The 25,049-nt window shown below is 39.8% G+C and overlaps 1 protein-coding gene across 2 annotated transcripts; it reads left to right on the top strand.

Annotated features, from left to right (window-relative positions):
• Positions 1-1,039: 1,039 nt before the first annotated feature.
• Positions 1,040-25,040, top strand: ptdss2 (phosphatidylserine synthase 2). 2 transcript variants are annotated; one of them, XM_032590795.1, is made up of 13 exons: positions 1,040-1,203; positions 1,651-2,093; positions 7,574-7,675; positions 10,778-10,860; positions 15,304-15,371; positions 16,351-16,485; positions 17,866-17,916; positions 19,160-19,273; positions 19,774-19,892; positions 20,168-20,282; positions 21,433-21,578; positions 21,664-21,849; positions 22,936-25,040. In XM_032590795.1, exons 2-13 carry the CDS (start codon positions 1,873-1,875, stop codon positions 23,177-23,179), a joined length of 1,584 nt encoding a protein of 527 aa, XP_032446686.1. In that variant the 5' UTR covers positions 1,040-1,203; positions 1,651-1,872; the 3' UTR covers positions 23,180-25,040. The 2 variants fall into 2 exon arrangements, with proteins under 2 accessions (XP_032446686.1, XP_032446694.1); XM_032590803.1 differs by lacking the exon at positions 1,040-1,203 and having other exon boundaries at positions 1,257-2,093.
• Positions 25,041-25,049: the final 9 nt, after the last annotated feature.

Below are 25,049 nucleotides of genomic sequence, written 5' to 3'. Positions count from 1 at the left end.
GAAAAGTAAATGTTCCTCAGTAAAGCGAGGTTATACCGCACAGGAAAGTAGGCGAAGCTGGACTTCCGAGTCGAATGTTTTTATTTTCATAATAAAACGATTTCAGTTCGTCATTAGGCGCACAGAAAAAGCAGACGAGCTTCCGAATGCCTGTCAAGTCACGGCCATTTTGTGAGTGGCATTTTTTACGAGACGCTTTAATAATAATAAAAACAAAGCTGTAGAAGACCGTTGCTGAGGTTTGTATTGCTTACTCTGTATGAAAAGGCATCTTTGTGTCTGACATTAAATAAGAGTAAATGTTTCTTGTTGTCAGTGGGGTTTATCAGAAGTTTATGCTTTCTAAATGACAAGGACTTTTCATTTTTTTTAAGAATTATCATTGCTTTCTTTACATTTGGAAGCTTATACACACTAGATTTACCACACCTTGGAATAATTTGGGAAAGCCCAGATGATGATATCATGGCAAACTTCTGGAAGGCAATGATAAGGTACTTCATGCAATCAACCCTGGTCAAGGTTTGAGTAATTTTCAAAAGAAAAGTACTTCTAAGTGTAATATTACTGCACCATACTTTTTAATTTCTACTTGGTTATTATTAATGTTGTTTTATTGTTATAATATCATAGTACAATTTCTGGCTAGGCTACCCCCTCTAACTGCTTCCCTGTATGAATAGGAAGGGTATTGTAACCAAACAAATGTTTCTTCCTGAATTTGTTGTGTAATGACCTTATGTACTTCTATTCATTGTTGTTATTTTATCTTCAAAATATCAGAATTTTCACATCACTTTATTCAAATCACACCAGATGTCAAAACAGCGTATTGGAATAACATTACTCTTACCGCGCGAAACTGCCTCTCACAACATGGCGCCCGCCCCGACGTATCACTTCTAACCGGAGACGGAGGGCCGTTTTACTTTGAAGAGCAATTACCGGAAATGCCTTTGTGTTTCAGAGCATGTGATTGTGTGCGGCGCATGCAGTTGATTGTCAATGCTTCAGCGGCTCATCAGTGGTTCTGTGTGTGTGTGTGTGTGTGTGTGTGTGTGTGTGTGTGGGTACAGCCAGGCTTTAAACAACTTTTTTTTCATTAGCAGCAAAGCTGTTTTCGACATTTGCTATAATGTGTCGAGTGGCAGCAGCTCCTGCCGCCCGTAAAACAGCCCGTAAGCACACAAATTAACCCAGCTGGTGAGTAGTCGTAGCTACATTTCACACGCACACGAGCGGCTAGCTAATAAATGTCCTGAGTCCTTTAAAAGAAGAGACATAAATAGTGAAACGCTGTCTTAAAGAAGTCTCTTTATACCGGCTGGTTAATTAGTAACAAACCTTTTAGTTGACTAAGTCTCCTAGACAAGGTCAAACATTTAAAAATAGCTACCAATAGCTAACCAATCTGTGTGACATGAAAGCAGAGCTTTGATTTGTTGATTAGCTCCTACAGTTTAAAATCCTCCCAGGGTGTTTTGGAGGAAGTCGTCATTGCTGACAGTCTAGGAACAGATGACATTTAAATAGTTTGATACAAGTAGGCGGCGTCGGTCTGCCTGTCTGACAGGTTCACCGCTAAGCACAACTGAACGGGACGTGATTTTCAGGTTGTTGTTTTTTTTCTCTCCCTCCCTGTTGTTCAAGTTACGTCGATTTTTCACCGGCCACCTCAGGATGCTGGCAGCCACCTGGGTGGGGCTGACGCGGATCACAGAGACCAGGAGCAGATCTCAGGGATAAGCCAAACCGAGCCGGATCACTACTCCTCCTCTACTTCTTCTTCTTCTTCCTCTTTCCCCCCTTTTCTTTTCTTTGAAAGCAAAGTGGGCGGCTTTCAAAAGGGTGAAGGCAGTCACCCAACCAGCCATGACCAAGTCCGAGTCGAAGAGAAGCGGCGTGTCCGCCGGCAAGTGCGCCAGCGCCGCATCCGCCGCCGAGCAGGTCAACAACGGCTCGTTTGATGTGGGTTTCCCGGAGCCGAGCCCCGGAGCCAAAGCCAAGGTGCTGAAGCAGACGTCCAAGGAGAGCCTCCACCGGAGAAACGCGGAGTGCGAGGTGTACGACGACGGGACCAACACCTTTTTCTGGTGAGTGGGGGACCTGAGGGTGTCACGACCACCTACCCACGGAGGGGAGGAGGGGCGGGGGACCGCGAGTTTTGTTTTCTAATGCATCAAGGCTGTCTGAAAGTCAGCCCCCAAGTTTATTCCAGCACAGCTAGAGCTGAATTAGTGGGTTTCCTCACACAGACTCACATTTTCCATCCAAGCTTACCTACTAGTGTCCCACCCTGCTTACCCAACACTAGATGAAGATGGCAGACAAATAAACCTGAGGTCCTGTACTGCAGGTGGTGTTCTGTGTATGCTGGGAGCGGGTCTGGGAATGTGTCATTCCCTCCCTGCAGCAGTTTTTCCTGGCTGTCTTGGCTCTTCAGTGTAACGGTTTAGTGTCTTTGGTGGTGGAGGCAAGTCACATGCAAGAGCATTTAGTGTTTGACTCAACTTGGGCTGAAACAAGTAATCAGATTTATTGTGATTAATCGGTTATTGGAATAATTCTCAGATAATTTAGTAATAGATTAATTAAGTGGAGAATACACAAAACAGGCCATTTGGTGAAAGAGCAACACAGTCAGAGGTGGACTAAGTCAAACCTGTGTAAAAGTATAAATGTTTATTTTGCATTAAAGAAAATAGCCTTCTTTATCTTTAAACATGTTCCACTCAAATTCAGATTCTGTAAAACAAATAATAATAATAATCACCTTTTATTATGTAACCCCCCCACCAGATTAGCCCTACACTGTACTGATTATAAGTCAAGCAAGAAAGGCTGAGCTTTTCACACGTTAATGATAGAAGTTGTTTTTTTTTCCAGCTGCAGATACATATACTAATAAAATGTTTGTTTACTTATCAAAAAAAGGAACTGAATTATGTTTATTTACATTTTACTTTATTTGTCTAATATTGTACAAAATAAACTTTACAGGGTGCCTGGGCAAGCTTAAAAAGTTGTGACTTGGTGGTCGCTAACTTGCTGCTAATATACCCTTCCTAGCTAGCTAGCTAGCTTTTTTTTTTTTTTTTTTTTATTAAGCAAAATACATCACTAGTTGGATGGACGATTGTTTTTGCCCATAAGATCCAACAGGATCCCTCAATAATTTCCTATATTTAAAGGGTTTTACTTTTTTCTTTTTTTTTTGTCTTACATTTTGTCCTCGCTAGCATTAAAAAAAGGTCTTTAAAAGTCTTAAATTTGGCTGGCTACAACCTGCAGATACCCTGTTTAATTACATATAGGAAAAATCTTCAGATTGTGCCATATTTTTAAAAAAATTCTGATTGATCGTCAGAATAATTGATTGCAAAAATAATTGTTAGCTGCAGCCCCATTTTGTACAAAATCAGCCTCTTCCCTTATAAAAACAAGTGTCTTCCAGACTGACAGTGCAAATATTTGCTGGTTTATTTTATCGAGCATCTAGAGTTTATTCAACTAACTAGTAAATGCGCTTAAATGTAAAAACTAATGCAGTCAAACTACACATGTCTGATTATTATGTTTATTTTAACCGCGACGTTTTACTTCCTCTCGATCTTTTCGATCTCTGTTCCAGACTTTTCGCCACATTTTATCACGCTGCAACTGCAAATTTCAGAAACGTTACAAATGAAAATCTTAAAACATTTGCATTAGTATTCAACTCCCACGTACTCGGATGCCCCTACATGAAATAAACGGTTCAGGATCTGTTGATTTGGCGAAAGATGGATGAGGCTGAACTTTGAAAACCAGGTGTCGTTTAATTTTCGCTTCCCTTTACAGTAAGACGGCCTTTTATTGCCGTTTCATTCTGTCACATGAAACGGCAATAAAACAAAAGGTTTGACGAGACACGTTTAGTCAAAATAAAACGGTAAAATCCTTCCCACATGACATGTGCAGCGAGTCGTTCATTGATCCGATGCGTCTTTGGAAACGACAGTGCTGGTAATCTCCACCTCAGACATGTGTGGAAAATTGGTGACAGCTGGCCAGTGATAAGAGTGAAGGATTTAGTGATTATCCGGATCACAGGTCAGCCTGGAAATGCAGAAAGCGGTTGAAAGAGCAGCTGCTTCTTATTTGTTTATTTTTGCAAACAGGCAGATCTGACTTTAAGTTTAGTCTACCGAGGGTTGTGGAGAAATGTCCCAAAACAGTTTGAGGATGAGGAAACCTGCCTCGAGTTGGTGAGGAGATGGAAAGTAGAGGCGGTCTGCCTTGTAGGGGCAGACTGGAAAGTGGTTTTTATTTTAAGAAGTGGGGGGGAATAAGAGGATTAGAATGGACATCACTCGGATTTGCAGTAAATGTTTCTATTGCTGTAACTTTTCTACCCATTTAAAACTGCTGGTTGTATCTCAGGTTTACCAACGGGCTCCGTTCTAATCTCAGGCTCTCTGAGCTACACAGAACCGGTATTTGTTCTCCTCCGTTGTTGCTGTGTGGTTGTCAGCCTGGAGGCAAACAAAGGGCCCTCCCCTCGTCCTCCTGCCGAACAGGTTGGATAAGGAGGTGGAACCAGGAGAAAATGCCAAGGCCGCCATGACTCGCTTTGAGGACTTGGAGAGCAGCTCTTGTTCTTCAGGTTGACTGATGGAAGCTGTGATTGCAGCATGAAATGCAGCCGTTAGAATTCACCTTGCAGAAAGTAAAACCTGACCTAATAATACGAATGCAGGTGCTGGTCTGTTTGTTTGGGTTTATTTGTATGTATTTATTTCTTCATTCACTTCTTGTTTAGCTCAGATTATTGAAACAGACCAGGGATGCGCAGATTTGAAAATTTGTACCAATATCCGATACAGATATTGTTGCTACGGCCGCAGGTATTATTTTCCATATATTTTTCACTACCCTTTCCACACTTTGGGGAAAAAAAATGACCACTCTGCTGTCCTCACCTCAGCTTTGGTTAAACGTCCCGCAAACCTGCACTGTATAAATATCAATGTCACATAACCAACTGTCTCCACTCCCCTCCATGTCAACAAAAAATAAATAAATATCAGTTGTCGATATCGGGCCAGTTTTATTTATCATACTGATAACTAGACTGTCGACTAATATTTGCCGATACCGATGTCAGTGCCGATATATCGCACTTTGCTAAATTAAACTTTTAATTTTTGGCAATTGCTGGCTGGTATTGGGATGTTTCAATGTTAATATTGAGTTCAGAAGCTAAGAGCACATACAGCTTTTATTTTTTGTCTTGTAAATTTGATTTTTGTTTTGACAGTAATATAATTCTATCTGGGGGTTTTTCTTGGCTCTAAAAATCACCATAAAATCTCCAATGTTACAGTTCATGCATCTCCAGGACAAAATATGAAATTGAACTTTTTTTTTTTCTAATTTGATTTCTGCTCTGATAAATTACATTTAAAAAAGTGTAAAAAATTTTTTTTTATCAGTTTCACATTACCACTTGCCTTCTTTTTATGAAGACAAGTGGTCTTTTTATGGCAAGTCCTTAAAAAGAAGTTGCCTTAAAAAGAAGTTTAAGGCAAGTCTTCCTTTTATGCCTTAAAAGAAGAGAAAATTGTTCTTTATGCAACACATGCTTGAAGTTAGGTTTTCAGTTGCATATATGAAAAATAAAAAAAGCAGAAAGTGAAGCTGAAAAGTTTAATTTAAGCCCCTAACTGGCAACGACTCTCTCTGTACATTCAGCTCATCGCTCCAGTTAGAACGCTACTTCATTTCTTATGATAGAGGCAATCAACCCTGATATTATCAATAAGTGGTCAAATAAAGCTTTGCCCTCGCAGCAAATCTATCTATAGATAGTAATGCACAGGATATCAGAGTGACACCACTATGGCATGATAAAGGCCAAAGTTTGGTCATTGGTTGTTGGTTCATGAGGAAAGTCGATGGTCCACATCATAGAAGCAATGTTTGTGCAACAACCTAGATAGGGAGTTTAACCGTCTGTAGTTTATTTGTAGCTAAACTTAATTTATTAGTTTCCAGACAGAAATCTCTCCCCTAAAAACATGAATTTTTTTTGTGTGTTGGAGCAACACAAAGCAGCTCATAATTGTAAAATTCAAGTAAGAATGATGCATATTTAGTGTGTATATTGTAGTCAACACTTTGTTGAACCACCGTTTGCTACAATTACCTCTGTACTACTTCTGGGGTCTGTCTACTCTCTCTTCATACATGCAGGCAAATTTCTTTTTGCCTGTTCTGTCTTTCAAAGTTGGTCTTGAAGTATTAAGTCCTGCCACAGATTGTCTACAGGTTTAGGTCTCGACTTTGGGTGCATTTCCACCAGCCCTGTTTAGTCCTCTTTGGCAAACTCCAGTCTGTCAGGTCTGGTTTGCTTGGGGAGGTGTCAATGTGCAACCGAACTCTGGCCCGCCTAGAAACTGAGGTCTCGGTTTGGTTGAAGTGAACTTTGTTGCTTTTCCAATGGAAACATGAACACCAAGCAGACCGGAGACTGCTCCAACAGGAGGAAGTGGACTATAGCGCAGGGCATTTTGGGTAAATACAACCAAGACAAACGTGTTTGTGTAGTTCTACCTGGAGAAATTGTTCTTTGTGTTTTGTTACCAACAACAAAAGAGAAATCCTACAACCACTAAAACTTGATGCCATTCCAGTTTTGTTTACATTTCATTAAGAAGGAAGTTGCACTCATGTCTCTCTCAGAGATTTCTTTTTGTTGTTTTCTTCAGTGGTTCTTGGTGCAGCGCCCCCACAGGGGGGTGGGGATAAACAGGTTTTTTAAAGGTTTTGATTCGTTTGACACAATGCAGTGTGAAAAAGAATCACACCAGCTGAAACTAACAAGTATTCCAGCTTTGGTCCCCAATCAAACCGAGTATGCTACACTATCAGGTGAGAAAACACCTGTAGACCGAGTTCTTTAGCGTGTAAATGTTCTTCTATCTAAACATGAATAGTTTTGAATTTAGGCAGAAAAGTTTAAACTCTCTCCTTATGAGATGCATTTGCTGTGTCATCTGTGTAGCTGGTTGCAAAGAGGTTAACCAGTAGATCTCCTCCGGAGTTACCATGGATCTCTGCTCTGATTATTGCTGAACACAAAGATGGAAACTGTTTAGTAATGACGGGATTTTACTAGGCAGTTAGTTGCACTGGATTTGAGTTAAGGCTGCTCAATACAAATGTGATATACTTCTCAGATTTTTGTTTGTAAAAGATTGAGAAAGTGTATCCATCACCTTTACACGTATGCATCAAACTACTGTGGATCTGTCATAAAATGACATGAATCTGGCTGTTGGAATATGATCGAAAACGGTCTGAATGTTCTCGCGAAACACTCCAGAGAAATGAAGTTCCGCAGCTTTTGCTCCGGACTTTCCTCCGAGTCGTTCCCCTTTGCCGACTTTTAAAAGATCTCCGCTGGCAGCACCTTGTGTAAACATGGCCGCCGTCCCTCCAGGACTCGAGCATCAAAACGTGTTTTCGTCTATAAATGGCACTAATCTTATTTCTGCCGTCTCTCTCTCTCTCCCTCTCGCTGCCCCTGCAGGCGAGCCCACACCCTGACGGTGCTGTTCATTCTGACCTGCGCCCTGGTCTACGTCACGCTGCTGGAAGAGACGCCTCAGGACACGGCCTACAACGCTAAAAGGTCAGCGCGCCGCCGCCGTCACTTCCTCCCCCTCTTCGCCTGACCCCCGAGAGAAGGGCAGGAAATTTTCCACTAAACGGCTGGAGCTGCTTGATTGGATTATGCTTCCTGCCATGTGGCTGGAAGCACTTCATCAGAGGAGGAAAACTATTAACTGACTCAATTTGTTTCCATGCAGTAACTTTCTGCGAGTGCATTTTTAATTAGCCAGGCTGACGGTGCAAACGTAAAGATGCCTCGGAGATGCAGCTTTGAAAATGGCAAAGTGAAAACCACAAAGAGGAAAAGTGTTATAACTGGTGACTTATGGCAGGCTGCTTTAACATAAAATCGCCTTCATCTGACTATCCGTAGATACTTAAAAATGTGTTTTGACCAGAGACAACTACATTCTGACCATCCCGAATGGTAATTTATGACACCTGCATTCACATTCTGACCAGTCAGAATAATAATTCAAGATTTTAATTTCACGAGTCAAAATTCCTTGATACCGGATTGGTCATTTGAAGCATCACACATCCGTAATTACAAGACATCACAAACGTAGTTATGACTAGTTAAAATTACATTTGAGCTTAAGCCCCACTTGTTCCGGCACGAAACTGTCAGAAGATGCTGCGATATGGAAAGATCTCAGCAACAGCGACTGCAGAACTTCATTCAAGTGCTTCAGAAATCTGCAAAGAATTTCCTATTCATTATCCTCCGACGAACACAGTGCAGTTAAAAACAGCTTTGAAAAGTGAGGCAATCATATTCCCATTCTTTTTCTTTATTAAAAATGTTTCCGTTGTTTTATTGAAATTTCAGAATGCTACATCTCTACTTTATTTGGAGATGTCTTTAAACGACTTCTGACTGGTCAAATCTAATTTAGAGAAATGTGGAACTCTAACTTTGCCTCGTCATTATTTGCTTTCAAGATATCTGTGATTTAATTAGTCGAATCTGTGCATCTCCCATCTAAAAGTACATTTTAGATGTTTTGAATTATGGCGCCTTTACTCAGAATTATGACTAGTCGAAACAGGAAGTGAGATATTAAATTGAATTATCTGAAACGTGTTTCAGGTAGCCAGAAATTCACTATGGTTATTGTCAGTTACAACAAATTAATGGTAAATTTTATGTTCTTTATACTAGTCACAATGTAACTAGAGGTATATTATGTTATTTTATGTTGCAGGTGACTAACTCATTACGTTGTGAACTTATCCCTCAAATGTAACTCAAGACGAGCATCTGTGGATTTTATAGAGCTGTGAAACCTCAGAAACTGGGAGGAATGCCAAGCGGCTGCCATGTGATTCACTTTCGTCCGTTTGTGCCGGAACCACTAACATATAGTGACGTTTGTCTTGGAACACCGGTGGCAAAAAAATAAAAAAATAAAAAATAGCACCTCAGACTTGGGCGGCAGCAGCATTTAGTCCCTCTTCTGTTCTTGGGTCTGTTGGTTGCCTGTTAAATTGCATTAGGCCTTCCTCTGACTGTATTACCGGGTGGATAAGAGGCTGAACGTGTAAGCTGTCTGAAACCTTTTCTAACGGTTCAGACCCAAAAGGCAGACTGAATCACATCTAGTTCTGCTCTGTGTTTGTTTTAGATTTCAGAGGGGGCCGTGGCTTCTTGTATGTTTTTTTTATTTATTTATTATTATTATTTTTAGCTTTGTTTGCTTCTGTAAGAGGATACTTGTGTGTTTTACGGGTCTGATAGAAAGGTTCCCAGAAAGTTGAGCTCAAGCTGCAGCCGGTGATGCGTTTTGTTTGCGTTTTGTTTGTTGATGCGTCTGCGTGAGATTGCAGGAAGGCTCTTAACGGGATTTGCTGCCATCAGCAGAGTCCGGCTCGTCGGGATAAAGATCCACTCTCATATGTACACACACACACACCCCCACACATGCACACACTCTGTAAGACATTGCTTTTTCTGCCTCTGATTAGTTTGCACCCACCTTTAACGTTTACATGCAACACTCCTCTCTCAAACTCACACACTTAATTCTCCTCCCACTCACACTTGCACAATCAGTCACACTCTCATGTGACTAGACTCGCTGGCAAAGCAGCACTGGCTTTAATTTTAGTCGACGTCTGGCTACTTATCCCTACCTACGCTGTAAGTCCAGACTGGTACCATCACCTAACATAACATGGCTCTGATTCAGGGTGACTGTGCATCCTTAAAAAGCCTTGAGTTCATTAATCTAGAGTTAAGGCCTTAAAATGTCTTAAATTCATTAAAGAAAATTTAAGTTGGCCTTAAATATTGTCACCTTCTGAAAATAACAGCTTAAGTCATTTTTTTTGCCTAAAGTGATTTTTGCAACAAAAAAAAAGTCACTTTTGACAAAAAATGACTCTGGCCATTGTTTTAGGAAAATAACAAAATGGTTAATCACAGGTTTTAAATTTTGTCATAGCAGCACGATTGATCTCATACTATGCAAGTTTTTTTTTCTCGCAGGACGTTTTTATCAGGCAAACGTTTGAGTTGTGCACAGACATCTTCACTCACTGCGTTCTTGAGGGAACATGCAACTAGCTGCTAATACTAGCTAGCTGGTACTGGCTTATACTACTAGTAGTAGTTCATACTGCCAGTACGAGCTAATAACTGCTTCATTAGTATGAGCTTATACTAGTAGTGCTACTAATACTACCATTAGATAATACTAGCTAGCTGGTGTGTTTGCTTGCTTACTTGCTAGCTAGCAAGCAAATGAACATGGCAGCTACCATATTGCTCTCTAACTAATTTCCTTGTTAGCTAGAGAGCAATATGCCATATGAGAAGCATGAAGCTTCAAAGCCACAGAAATCTCCAGAAATGTCGGTTTTGATCCCCTTTGTTTTTTTTCTACAGCTCTGCCTTTTAATCTTCAGCAGGTCTTAAATTTGAGTTGGTGAAACCTGCATGAACCCTATAATTAGTCTTCGCTTCGGGTTCCTGGTCGACTCCAATCATAAGATCTAAACTCCGTCTGTTCAAATGAGAAAGAGAGAAAGAATTGGAACCCCTTTAACTTTTTTTTTCATCATATATGAATAAAAATCAACCTGAAAGGAATCCTGTCCGTCTCTTTGATCGTTGCAGAGGCATTGTGGCCAGCATCCTGGTGTTCCTCTGTTTTGGGGTAACGCAGGCCAAAGATGGACCCTTCACCCGACCCCATCCAGGTAGGACGAACAATTTGATCAAATCTGTTCTCTGTTTGGTCAAAAAATAAACATTTTTGGTTTTTAAAGATTACATTTTTTTGGAAACCCAGTATTTTTATTTTTTTTTTTCATTTTTCACCAATTCACTCCTTTAGTTAATGTAGTTCAGGTTTATGTCAGCATGGACATAGCCCACTGTTTTGTTTGACAAGACTGTTTTACAGCTTCTTTTTATTCAAATATTGAATTCAGGTCATCTATATGACATTATATCAAGGCCTGGCTATTAATATTTTTTTAATTAAGATGCTAAAGTAATACAAGAGTACAGTCTTGGTATTAGGAGAATAAAGTATCAATTTTCTGAGATGTCAATACAAAGAGGAATGTTGAGCATCTTGTGAAGTTATATTTTGGTACAAGTCTTGCTAATACTTAATGGAAATATTTTATCTGCTGTTATCTGTTATCAAATTATTGTCAGTAACAGATCTTTCAAATTGTGCAAACTGAACTGCTCACATCAAATCCTGATCATTTTATCCAAGCTTTTTCTTTCTCATTAAAACAAATTCTTTCTTGGAATTTTTAGTTTATTTTCTGGTAAAATAGTTTTGGTTTTTCTTATTTTGTAATAAAGGGAAGACTGACAGACTAACCTCCTTTTGAAAATACTTTGTCATTTGTAATTTTTTTTTTTTTTTTTTAAAGAGGAAAGCGAGGAAAAAAAATCAATTAAAATCAGATCTGGTAGGAAAAACTCAGATTTTATATTTAGGCAAAGTTGTCTAGCCCAACATGAAGATATTTATTTTATTGATTGATTTTATTTCAAAGTCATATTTATTGAGGACTTTAAAATCAAATCTGTCTTTACATTAAAACACAAAGAATAAACTAATCCAAACACACAACCACATTTATCAGATAAAAACTACTATTAAAATGTCTCTGACTATTATTCTACAGTAGTTTCTCAGACTTTTATACTTTTATGCTGTTAAAGTGTCCAAAGCTTTTCTGTTGACACTGACATCATGTCATTAAGCAACAGTTACTCTGACCTTCATTGTGTTGTGAAAGGTCAAGCCCAGCTGCCCTCACCAGACAGCCTCCTTTGCTCTGATTGGTCAGAGGAATTGGCCTGATAAATAGGCCCCTCCCTTCAAAACAAACCTTTTAGTGGCTGCAAACAAAATGAGCTGCCAGCTCTCTGTAACTTTGATGCTTAATTACAAACGTGTGTTCTTGGAAAGGCAGAATATTCATTAGAAATGGCTAAAATATATTTTTATATTTTACATTTTAGTCAAATGTTGATGAGATTTCAAGTCTTTACAGAAATGAATTATTTGTTAGTTTTTTCTCTCTTTATTTTTGTCATTTTTACAATTATTGAGGCAAACAGTCAAAACCCACTGGTTTCTGGCCCATCCAGCCAAATCCGTATTAAGCTCCATGTCATTCTATGAATGAGCTCAGCTCCTCGCAGGGAAAATAACACAGTTTTATTTTGTTCTTCACCTGTTTTCCTTCACAGCTTCTATAGCAGGTGTCTCACGGTGTTTTCATAACCGAGGCCTGGTGTATGAAAAGCATTCATAGTGCAGGTGGAAACTGAGTATTATTAGAAATCCAGAAAGCCAAATCTGGTTCACTACTCAGAGCTCAACATCCGAGATGCTCTTTGATTAGGAACGCCCCAAGAAATCAGACGACGACCTCGATCTGGAAATGTTTGGCTCTGAGAAGAAAAAAAAAATCTATTATTCAGACTTGAAATCTTTTTTTCCTGAATGGTAAACGCACCACATTGAAACACTATGTTACTGTAGCAACACCACTCTTCAATTTGGACGTCGTTACTGACTGAAGTTGGTAACACTATTTGACGGGGTGTGCATAATACTGACATGACACTGTCATAAACGTGAAGGAGCCTATGAATGTTTACAACTGTACACACCTTGAGTAAATGACACTTTTAATACAAAGTTTGCACTAAAACTTGTATTAAAAGTCCATTAAAATGGTCAACTTTGCATTATAAGTGTCATTATTTACTGAAAGACACTACATGATAACAGTCGTAAACATTCATGAAGACTCCTTCATGTTCATAACAGCTGATATGTCATGTTTATGACAGTGTCTTATGCACACGCCGTCAAGTAAAGTGTTACCCTGAAGCCTAAATAGAAGCTATTTCAGTGTCGGTGAAGTGTGAAAATGTAAAAGGCAAGGAATAATTCTTTTCTATTAAACATAATGACGTGTCTCCAAATCATTCAAGTTGCTTTCTTTTGTCTTTTTGAGTTTTCATCCTGAATTTGAAAATGTTTGAAATCGTGGGAGTCAGAGTGAGCTCTACAGGAAACACAGAGACTATCAGTGCTAATCTGTTATAATATGCCAAAGACTTTTGTTTGTAATAGTAGAACCTGTTTTACAGCAGCTGTGATATCACCTCTGCTGTCCATGTAGTTGGGGATCATCTCACTGCAAGAAAGAGAATTATTCTGAAGTTATTTTTTTCCATGCTAGCTCTTGCAGAGCATTTGGAATCAGCTAAAATTTGCCGGGAGGTCAACGCTTTTGACAAAACGGATCAAAAACTGATATTTGATATTCAGCGTTTCATATTTTTTTTCTGTCGTCATCCATTCAAAATTGAAATGGTGAAATATACCACATTAAAAACACATGATTAGGATCTCCCCCCCCCCCAAAACTTCCAGACGTCTCTTGTCGTGCATTCTGTCGGACTCGGAACACAAAAAGCCACTCCGTTAAGAAATACCACAGAAAATAAAATTTCAGTGAAAGATTTCTTTGCATTCGTTCAGCTGCTGCCGTTACTGAGGAGCTCAGTCATTGTGCCACTCCCCAAGGCCGTGATCTATATGGAGCTTCGGGTTGTAAATCTGAAAATCCTTCAAATCTTTTTTTTTTTTTTTTTTTCCCTTGGGGAAACGAATCATACAGAGTAACAATAGAAATGCAGCATTAGGATTAACAGCAGAAATGACTGGACTCGCTCAACAGGTCGGGGAGTGTGCTTAACATGGCGTGATCTCGTACGCGCCTGAACATCAGCGTAGCACAAAGAAGTCGCCCAACAACCGTAACCTAACAACACGCCTCGCAACAACCGACAGCAGCTACATCGGTTCTCTGAAGCCTGTTGTTTTCTTCCTATGCCTTCCTGCCTTCACGTCCCTCTGGAGTCAGATGAGGTGTGACTTCTGCATGAACGATCTGCCAGGCAGACGACTTTAGGTGCTGGCTTAATGGAAGCACCACTGTATATGCCACTTTTTCTTTTTTTTTTTTTTTAAGACTGTGCAGCCTAGAAAACGAGTCTAGTCAAATGTAATAGTAGCTCCAGAAAACAGCAGCATATAAGAAACCAAACACCTGACCTGGCGATCTCGTCGTGTCCAGACACACTGATGGGAAAGCGCTTCAAACACTTTGACAAAAACAAAACAAAATAACCTCGACAACAACCGGCTGAGTGCTGTGGCTCCCCGTTTATTTGCATGTACAACAGGCAACAGACATGCAACCACACAGGAAGCCGGTTTAGCCACCAGAGGAGCCGATAAGAAGGCTGCTGGGCCGGTTCTGGGATCTGGGTTCGAACCTGGAGTCTTCAGGGAAACTGTCCGAGAGGAAAACGTTGAGCAGAATCACCCACCGACTCATCGACTCTGTCATCAGCAGCCGGAGAAACTCGTTTCAGCCGCACACAGGTTGATGCTCAAGAGAACCAACAGATTGAAGTATTTCTTCGTCCCCATGGAACTGAGATTTCAGCAACAGCTGGTCCTGCTTAGTTATGCCTAGATTTGTCTGAACAGCTCCATAAAAGAAGCAGAAGTGTATATAAATATCTCTATATTGCAACATTTGTTACATTTTCACACTGCACTGTGTGAACAATCCAGACTAGTTGAAAAACCTCTGAAGAAGACACGAGTTCAGCTTCCTTCTTCAAGAAAATGTAAACAAAAATGGAGTGGCATCAGATTTTAGCGGTTGTAGGATTTCTCCTTTGTCTTTCATGAGCCATTTCGCCTGCTAGCTCTTGACTCTCGTGTTTGTTTTGGTTGCATTTTCCCACAATGCCCTGCGCTGTAGTCCGCGTCCTGCTTTTGGCGCGGTCTTCGGTCCGCTTGCCGTTCACACATGCACTGGAACTGCATCAGAGTTCACATTAATCAAACCGATGGCTAACTCTTTGGGGGGACCAGAGTTTGCTTTTTAGGTCTGGATCAGAGTTCGATTGAGTGTTCACACCTCACCAAACGAACCGGACTTTCCAGACTTTTCGGAGTTGGATCAAAGCAGCCCAAACAGGGCCGGTGTGAATGCACCATGGATAACTTTAATGAGCTGAATCTACAAACACGGTACCAAATATTTTTTAAATGACTCATGTTTGTTCTCCTTCTTCAGCTTACTGGCGGTTCTGGCTCTGCGTTAGTGTCGTCTATGAACTCTTCCTCATCTTCATCCTCTTTCAGGTGTGTGTCCAATCATGTAGAGTGTTTTCCAAATGGCTCTTCTTTGTAGGCTGTTTCTGACCGTGAAGCAGCAGAACTTCTCCACTGAAACGCTTGATTTCATTCCCTTTAAATCTGAGCGGGGACTGCTCACAGATGTACCGGATGGAAGCCGTTAAGACATCCTAAACACCGGCCAAAATGTCAGATTTTTTTTTTTTTTTACTGATTTTTGCTTCAGTTCATGGTGTTTCTATGTAGTGGTCACTGGAAGCCTCTTTTCTCTCTCCCAGTTTAATTAAAATGTCAAGAAGCCAATCCTGATCTGTAGTTTAGAGAGGTCAGCCAGCTGGCCAACAGCTCCAGTAAAGCTAGAACTTGATGAAAGTTTGATGTATGTTTGATGCCCTAATAAGATTACCATGTTCTGTATGGAAGACTGATCCTTCCAAATTCTTGAATAAATAAACTGCTTAGTAAAGTAATTAATGTGCCAAATGTCCAAAAAAAAAAAAAACTTCTACAGATTACTACATTATGCAGTGAGTTAATAGTAACATTTCTAATGTTACTATTTAATTTTCAATTTTATTTCCAATCAAATGTTTTTTTTTGTTTTTCATATTCTGTATTCAAGACATTTTTAGATCTACTGCCACTTATTCATCCTACGTTGATATAGTTTTGCTAATATCAATGTAGCGAAACTTGACTTCTAGATTCACTTTTAGAAAAGTAAATCTAGAAGTGACAGTCATTTAAAAAAAAACAAAAAAAACTGTTAAGTAAATAAAAAATCCAAAAAATAAAAGGCGACTAATTAAAAAATAAATTGTGTTAAATGATTTACAATATTTTGCACAATAATTACTTTCCCAAGCCATTAATTGTATTTCTTGTATGTGGACAATTATGGCAGGATCAGTCCTCCATAGATCTGCAAAACGGCTTCTTTTCAAGTAACGTTGGTGTTTTTTTGCATTACGATGTTATGAAACAGACGGTGCACGATGGGCGACAGTTCATGAAGTACATCGACCCTAAACTAGGGGTCGCTCTGCCGGAGCGCGACTATGGAGGAAACTGCCTCATCTACGACCCGGGCAACGCCACGGATCCTTTTCACAACCTCTGGGTGAGAGTCTGATGTGTTTCAGTGAATTTCATGTTTGAATGCCTTAAAAAAAAAAAAAAAGAAAAAGAAAAAACGTGGAAGCTTTTGTCATGTTTCTAATCTTAAGCTTTGATGTGATTTTCAAATCTAAGCACAGAATCTCAACTGGATTTAGAGCTGTACTTTGACTGGGCCGTTCTAAGACCGGTCGTGATCTGAATTATGTTGCTGCTTCTGGAATAAGTAGGGGTCTGAAGCTTTTACAACCAAATGAGATTTTAACTCTCAGGGCAACTAAATAAAACTCGTCTTTTGACGACTTGTAATTTTAGACAAAATATCTATTGAACGAAATTTGTTATATTTAAAGAGCCACTATTTTATTTTTATTTTTAGGATTGACAATAAAGCTAAACATAAAATTAAAAAAAGAGGATGGCTCTCTTTTCTTCCTGTTGGATGGCAAATTATGTAAAAAAAAAACAAAAAAAACAAAAAACCTAAAATACTACTAATAATGAAGCAATTAGATCCCAACAGAGGAAAAACAGATCTAAAAGCATACTATGAATACTGTTAGTGTCTCTTTTTGTGGAAATACAACTTTGCAAGAATAAAAAGAAAAACTGGACAAAACAACTTGAGTTTGTTGTTTAGAACCATTCTGAAAGGTCCAAAAAGCCACTTGTACCAAGACTAATATTTATCCTCCACAGACGGCGCCTAAAACTGCATTAACGTGCTCGACTCTAAAAGCCTGAGTTTTTTTCCGGACCTCCAGAAGAACCGGGACTGTTTTTTCCTTTGGGATTGCTCTCGGCATCTGTTGCAGTGACCCAGAACCTTCTCTATTTATTGCAGCCTCCGAGTGGGTCAGTCCACCACTTCCAGCATGTTGATTTGGGATCAGATGTTTAAGAAGAGGCATCATATATAGTTGCTGCCTGCTTGAATCGGGCAGAAAAGTCCAAAAAAACTGCTAGTTAAAAGACAAAATGGAAGAACAGAAAGTAGCTCTGAGTGTTCATGATCCGTTTTTTCCCGTTTTTATAAATAGGCTAGCTTTGGCAGCCTCGTGGTTGATGAGAGGTTGATTTTTTTTTTGGAAGATAAATCCGGTGCACAACGTCGCTGTTCAGCAGTGTGGCACCCATCGGATCAAAGATTGTTCATCAGTAGTTTCTGCTCCAGATCCTCCAGAGGAGAAGCTGAAGGAAACACCGTTTTACAGACGGATACCGACTGACTCGTCTGTCAGCTCTGCTCTATGTGTCTCTTTTGCTTTTTAAGAAGTTATCAATAAGTGCAAAGATTGTATTTGTTACCAAAGCAGCTGCAGATTCACAGACTTCTAATCCTGGCTGTGCAACAATGTGGAAATCAGCTCGTTTGTTTCTGCAGGATAAGATGGATGGCTTCGTTCCAGCTCACTTCCTGGGATGGTACATAAAGGTAAACGCCGACAGTTTATCTAACAATCAACTTAAGGAACTGCAATTCGCACTGCAAAAACACACCGTTGAGCAAAGTATTTTTAATCTAGTTTCTAGTGCAAATATCTTGGCACACTTGAAATACGAGAAAACTGACTTACAAGTAACTTTTCTTGTTGCAAGACAATAATTCCTTAAAAAAAATTAATTACTAGCTCCTTTGTCAGATTATTTCACTTATACACATTTTTCTTTTGCCATAAGTGAAATAATCTACCAATGGAACTAGTAAATAAAAAATAAAAAAAATATTAAGGAATTATTGCAGAAAAGTTACTTGTAACTTAGTTGTATTTTATTTCAAGTATACTAAGATACTTGCCCTGGAACATGTCAAACTCGAGGCCCGTGGGCCAAATCTGGCCCGCCATAGCTTTTTATGTGGCCCCCTAGATTCTTGACTAAACACTAAGTGCTTAAATATTATTTTATCATTCAAATTAGAGCAGTTTTTATCCATTTACTGACAAATGGACAGACTATAAATCAGTCTGTCCAGTTTCTTTAGGATTATCATGGAAATTCACAAAAAATTTACAAATCCCTGCCCATTTTTTGCACTAATAATTTGGAGTTTATTGCAGATTTTTCTCAAATTGTCATAAACCTTTACTTGTACTAAACAGCTGCCTTAGCCTTAAAGGATGTCAGATTATAGTCCATGATCTGTACAGCGAGTAATAAAAAGTCGCATTCACCGTCATAAATAAGCTCAAATCTTGCAAATTTTTCCAAATTAGTGCCACAAGCACTTTAATTTTTATTGCAAAAAAAATCACAAAAAGAATCACAAAATCCTGTAGGGACTGAAAAGATGTTCAATAATGTTTAATTTTAAAAATGTCTTAATATTTTAACAGTTTGTCAACAGGTTTTATCAATACATTCTGGCACAGCCGGCCCTTTAAGAGCGTTCATGATCTGGATTTGACCCAAAACGAAAATGAGTTTAACACCCCTGCCCTAGAAACTAGACCAAAAATACTTTGTAAGATTTGGGGGATTTGTTTTGTTGTTTTTGTTCCTCCTTTATAAAATCTGAGTATATGACATCAGAATCTTAAATATGTTATTTTAATGGAAGAACTTCTTTGCAGTTACTTACTGTGAAAATCCACACTGACATTTTGAAGATGAAGACGCCCCGTCACTCTGATCAGCCTCACCTTTAACAGGTGTTTTTGTCTTGTGTTTCCTGTCAGACGCTGATGATTCGGGATTGGTGGATGTGTATGATCATCAGTGTGATGTTTGAGTTCCTGGAATACAGCCTGGAGCACCAGCTACCAAACTTCTCAGAGTGCTGGTGGGACCATGTGCGTACAACCACTGTTTACTTCTTTATCCCAACGCACTTGAGACAAGACGCTTGAAGCTATAATTAAGGCTACATGTCAGTAAATTAATTGTGCAAAAGGTTCCTTATCTAATTTAATATCTTAGTCCCTTTTGTCTCTTTCATTTTGCTGCTTAGCTTTAATGACATAGTCTGGCAAAATAAACGCAAGTAAAAATGGTGGATTCCAAACAAATAGCATTTGTTTGGAATCCATAATGTCCTTAAAAAGTCCATCATAAGTTGGTAAAACCTACAGAAACCTTGAATAATACATGGGGGAAGGTTTGGCCTATAAAACAATTCTGAAAGGATCATTTTCCCTTTTCTTTAACGACGACGCTAACAGAGGAATCATCAGGACGTCGGTCTCTTGATGCCCACTTTGTCCTAATAAAAGTTGTAAGCCAACAACGTGTGAGTGGATTACGGCTTGGCCTCACTGACCTTTTTGACGAAACCTATTCTGCCCCCACCCAGTGGATCATGGATGTGTTGGTGTGCAACGGTTTGGGGATCTACTGCGGCATGAAGACGCTGGCCTGGCTGTCCATGAAGCCGTACCAGTGGCAGGGCCTCTGGAACATTCCTACGTACAAGTAAGGCTTCAGAAGAACAGCTTCCTCCGGAGAGATTCAATGCAATCTGCCAAGTCCTGGAAGTAGTTTTTTCTTTTAGTACGAGTGTTTTATTTCTTGCTTGTTTTTTTTTTTGTTTTTTTTTTAAATAAAGCAGCTGAAATGACGAAAGAAAAAGTCGGATTCGCGTAAAACTGTAAAAAAAAAAAGGCAGGGTTTGATCAAATCCTTATTTTTAGCCGTATTTTTGTTTTTCTTCACATTTCTAACCACCTACTAATCACTTTACCTCCTAGGGGGAAGATAAAGCGCATAGCATTCCAGTTCACACCGTACAGCTGGGCCAAGTTCGAGTGGAGGCCGGCTTCGGACCTTCGGCGCTGGCTCGCTGTGTTGGGGATTATCTTCATGGTAACGACATCTCACCACCGATTTGAAAGGACTTTGGGTCACTTTGGGCAGTCGCCACATTGCGAAACGACTCCAAAGCTCCGACAAGAACGCTTGTGTAGATTGTTTTGCAGAACTATTCATACCCCTTAGTTCTTTTTTTCAAATGTTGTCAAACCAAAGTTCATATCCTTAAAGCATTATTTTCTTTTAGAGACTCTTAAGGAGCAGCTGTGTTTATGCTGAGATTAGATTCCACACATTTGGAGTCACATGACTGGTTAAAAAGGCACTGAAGCTTTTGGTTGTAGTGTGATGAAATGTGAAAAGCTTAAGGGGTGAGTATTTGTGCAAAGTAGCTGAGCCTTCAGAAAAGGGTTGTGTAACTCTGGAGCTGCCTACAATAGCTGTGTTTCCACCACAGATGTGTTCAAAACTTTAATATCTCACTAATGTCAAAAAACAATATCCAATTTTTCAATTGCAGTGTTTCCATTAAAGAAGAAACGCAATTGAAATCACACGTGAATACGTTTGTTCACTCGACAAGTCATTAATGACATCTTCATCCTCTTGCCACTTCCTGTCGTCTTCTTTGTCATTTCTGCCAGTAGCAACATCCGGTTGTTGATCACATGACTTGTGTGATGCCAAAAAATTGTTTCAATTGCAGTTTAATGAAATAAACAAATTTCAATACAGCCGAAAACCCCCATCATCCTAAAGCAAAAACTTTTTACCAAAAAAGATCACAACATCATTAAGGTTTTCTATCTGCCTGAAAATGCTGTTTTTTTTGTGTCATTAGCTGGAAACTAGATGCTTTAATTTTAGATCATTTTCTAGAAACGTCAACATGATGTAGAAGACAAACACCTTCTGTTTTCAAACATCTTATGTTGGTGTACATATCAACTCTTAAAAGATGACTTGTTTCATCCCTCAAAAATGAGATGTTTGTTTTTTGATTTATTTATTTTTTTTCATTTTTAGCAGCACTAAGAGTAAAAAAAAAATAGCTCTTTGGACTATAAAAGTTACACACCCTGTGCTTTAGAAGACGTTTAAATCAATTTTATGTAAATTTTCTCCTTTGTTTTTAAGTTTTCTCTCACTCGTTTGCTCCTGGATTCATAAACGTTTCGTTTTTTTGAACCTCCTCTCCTCACAGTTCCTGCTGGCGGAGCTGAACACCTTCTACCTGAAGTTCGTGCTGTGGATGCCTCCCGAACACTACCTGGTGCTGCTGCGCCTCGTCTTCTTCGTCAACGTGGGCGGCGTGGCCATGAGGGAGATCTACGACTTCATGGACGACCCGTCAGTACCGGAGTTATCGCCCCAGACGCTCGTCCGGGTCGGGTCGGCTTGCCGTAATCGCGCGTCGTGTGACTTCTCCCAACAGGAAGTTCCACAAAAAGCTGGGCCAGCAGGCGTGGCTGGCGTCGGCCATAACGGTGACGGAGTTCCTCATCGTGGTCAAGTACGACCCCCACACCCTCATGCTGCCCATCCCGTTCTCCGTCATGCAGTGCTGGTTCTTGGGCATCTTCCTCATCCTCATCTGGACTCTGTGGAGGTTCTTCATCCGGTAAGAAGAGAGTCGAGTTTGTTCTCGTCACACAGCACTTTGAAAAATAGATGTTTTGACATCTTTGGGATTTCTGGGAGTGCTTCGAGCGTCCTCTGAGGAACAAAACTGCGTCAGCATAAAATGGCATATCTGATTATGTTTATTTTCTAGATAAAAATTATGCAAATTATTTTAGACTTTTTGTTGGGAACCATAACGATCCAAATCACGTTCCGCAGTTCATTTCTGTCTTTGCAGAGCAACTTGTTGTTCAAAATCTACGAAAAAACACAACATTCTTCACAAACTCCACTACTGAACAACCAGGTCACATCCGTACAGGAGCTCCATATCCTTGAACATTGAGCTTTCAAGGTTTGGAAAGTGTTTGATTTCTGTGAAAAAGGTGCTGGATGTTCAAACTGCACCGGTTTGTAATAAAGTGAAATTTAACGTTCGATTAAAAAAAAAAAAAAAGCCTATTATTTACAGTTGAAACCAGATATTTTCATACAAATAATAAAAAGCCACATTTTTTCCCCCCTCACTGTCTGAAGTTAAACCAAACGTTTCTTGGTTTATGTCAGATAGAAATACCAGAATTATTTCTGTTTGCTCAAAACCAGAAAACCTACCGAAAACATTTTTTAGAGATTATTGTGTAACTTTTTTTGTGTATGGCGTCTTAGCAACCAGTGTGAGCAGGAATGTTACTCGCATTACCGCGATTTTCTTGGATTGTTTCAATGTAATGAATATTTATTGTTATTCCTAATGATCCCAGTGAGTTATTGATTCATGTAACTCACAGGTGTCAAACTCCAGTCCTCAAGGGCCGCAGTCCTGCAACGTTTAGATGAGCCTCTGCTGCACCACCTGAATAGAATAATTAGGTCATTAAGGCTCTGGAGAACTGATCTACGTGGCGTGAAAATAGTCCCATTTTCTTGTTTCAAATTGTAAAATCCGACAGAAATAATGTATTTTTTTTCCCCCGGACTTTTACATTTTCTCCACCACATTGTTTCTTCTTGTCAAGGAAATTCGCTCCTAAGACAACCCACGGGGCTAACTCCTCATTTCCTGTCCTTCCCAACTTCACAGTGACATCACGCTCCGTTACAAAGAGACGCGCCGGCGCAAACAGGAAACACCCGTGGACTGGGACCGCCAGCTGGGGAACGGCAGCCCGGGGGCAGCAGGAGCGGCAGGGGCAGCGGGAGCGGCGGGGGCAACGGGAGCGGCGGGGGCAGCAGGAGCAGTGGGTGCAGCTGGAGCAGCGGGGGCGGCGTCGGGCCGCAGCAAACTGAACGGCAGCTCCGACACGCTGCGACAGAGGAAGTCCTGAGAGGAAACGGAGGGGGAAGTTTGTGGAAAGACTCACGGAGAGGCAACCAGGTGGACTTACTCTTGTGCCTACAGTAACAACTCAAAGAGGGAGGGGGCGCCGTGGAAACAGATGGTTTAGTTGCTGGAAGGTGTAGTTAGTTACATACAAGAAGTTACCTCATTCTGCTTCTCTTTTCTTTTCTACACATTCGTGGAGCTACACTCTAGAACAGTTTTTGTTCCCGTCTTGAATGTTCAGGGCTGACAGACAACTGAATGCACTCTTTGAATCCGATCAGTTTCCATTTTTACTGCAAACGAAACGCTGCGAGCGTCGGCAACATTCCCCCCCTTCTGTAAATATTCCCGTTTTCCGTCGCGAACGTGAGAGACGTTGCCAACTTCCTGTTGGCCACTGCTATGCAATCGGAGAGTCTGGGATTTATTTATCCATTTAACAATCACAAAATGGAATTTGTTCTGCAAGTCCGAGTCATTTTTGACAGTTTAAAGCTGGTCCCAAGTACACAAGACAATGTTTATATGCTGTTTAGGTAGGGTTTTTTATTATTATTATAGTTATTAATAAGATTTTAGGTTGGTTCCCAGGATATATGAGACTTTCAAATGGTTTTACAAAGTAAGAACCTCCTGAAAATGTTTACTTTGGGTTAAAGAAAAATCTTCATGTTGTATTCTAATTATTTACCTGGTGATGTAATCGTTTGGGGAGGAGGGATGTACGGTTGGGTGGTTGATTTTTAAGCTCTGGTTTGGGCTGGAGTTTCATTATGATTGTTGAAAAATCAGGTTGTCGGTGCGGGGGGGGAAAAAAGAAAAAAAAAAAAATCAGGTTTTCGAAAATAACCGTCTTTTTGTTACAAGATTAACTAAATCTTTGAAATTTTGCATACGAAACCTGATGTAAGCTTATTTTTCTCTGCCTAAATAAGGTTTATTTGCCAGTAAGAGAACTCTACGCCTTCTTAAGCGTCTCCGTTCGGGGTAAAGCGAAAATATTTCAGGATTAGAACCGAAAACCAAAGCTAGGAATCTAGAGCTGGGATTATTTAAGACGCGTTTGTTCCAAACCTGTAGACTCTGGGTTCATTTAGAAAAAACGTTTTTTTTTTTTCTTCATTCGTGATCTCTCTGAAAAAAGCTAAAAGGAAAGAAACTGTTACCAAAACTTAGTGTTTATTTTTTTATATGTGCTCCTTTGTTACAAACATGCTGACTAAAGTAGACGGCGCCTGTGAGTCACGGCTTCTGTCCTTCCTGCTGTGGGTTCCAGCGTGTCGAGACACTTGTGCACGTATTCGATTCAAGGCAGGAGAATTTAGAAAACGGACTTTATTTTTGCCAAACACTAGACAGAAACATGCCGTTTCTTATCTTTAATGAATACACTGATTTCTGTGCACAGTTGAATTATTTCTCGACATATATTCTATTTATCTGATGCGTTACACTTCATTTTTTCATCCCATCCTTGGAAGGTTTTAAGGCTTCTCAGTTCCCCCCCCCCCCTTAGATTGTTTTTGGTCATTTAATTGATTTAAATATTTTACCATACTAAATAAAAGTCTCCAAATTACACTTGAAAAGTGAAAATAAGAACAAATCAGAACAGGAAATTGAATGACCATTGCCTAAATAAGATTGTTTTCCATGTGGTTGTTTGCGGGTTGGTTAGCACCTCTTTCTGCCACACGGGGGCGCTAGCTATCGTCGTTTGAGCTCCGTGCAGCCATGTTTCAATGTACTTTTGAGTAAATGTGAACATGTTAGGGATTATTAACAGGATTATGCTGCTGCTCAATATAATTTTGTAACATTTTTTTTCTTAATAAAATCAATAAAAACTTAACTGTAACTTGTCTGGTCAA

This window comes from Xiphophorus hellerii, chromosome 2 (genome assembly GCF_003331165.1).
Source record: "Xiphophorus hellerii strain 12219 chromosome 2, Xiphophorus_hellerii-4.1, whole genome shotgun sequence".
Lineage (NCBI taxonomy): Eukaryota > Metazoa > Chordata > Actinopteri > Cyprinodontiformes > Poeciliidae > Xiphophorus > Xiphophorus hellerii.
The sequence above is the reverse complement of the archived record's forward strand: the minus strand, read 5'-3'. Positions and strand labels throughout refer to the sequence as shown.

Coding starts and splice junctions, on each gene's coding strand:
- ptdss2 (XM_032590795.1), top strand. CDS start 1,873: ATGACCAAGTCCGAGTCGAAGAGAAGCGGCGTGTCCGCCGGCAAGTGC. Junction 19,274..19,773: donor CAGAGTGCTGGTGGGACCAT/GTGCGTACAACC, acceptor GCCCCCACCCAG/TGGATCATGGATGTGTTGGT. Junction 21,850..22,935: donor CTGTGGAGGTTCTTCATCCG/GTAAGAAGAGAG, acceptor CCAACTTCACAG/TGACATCACGCTCCGTTACA.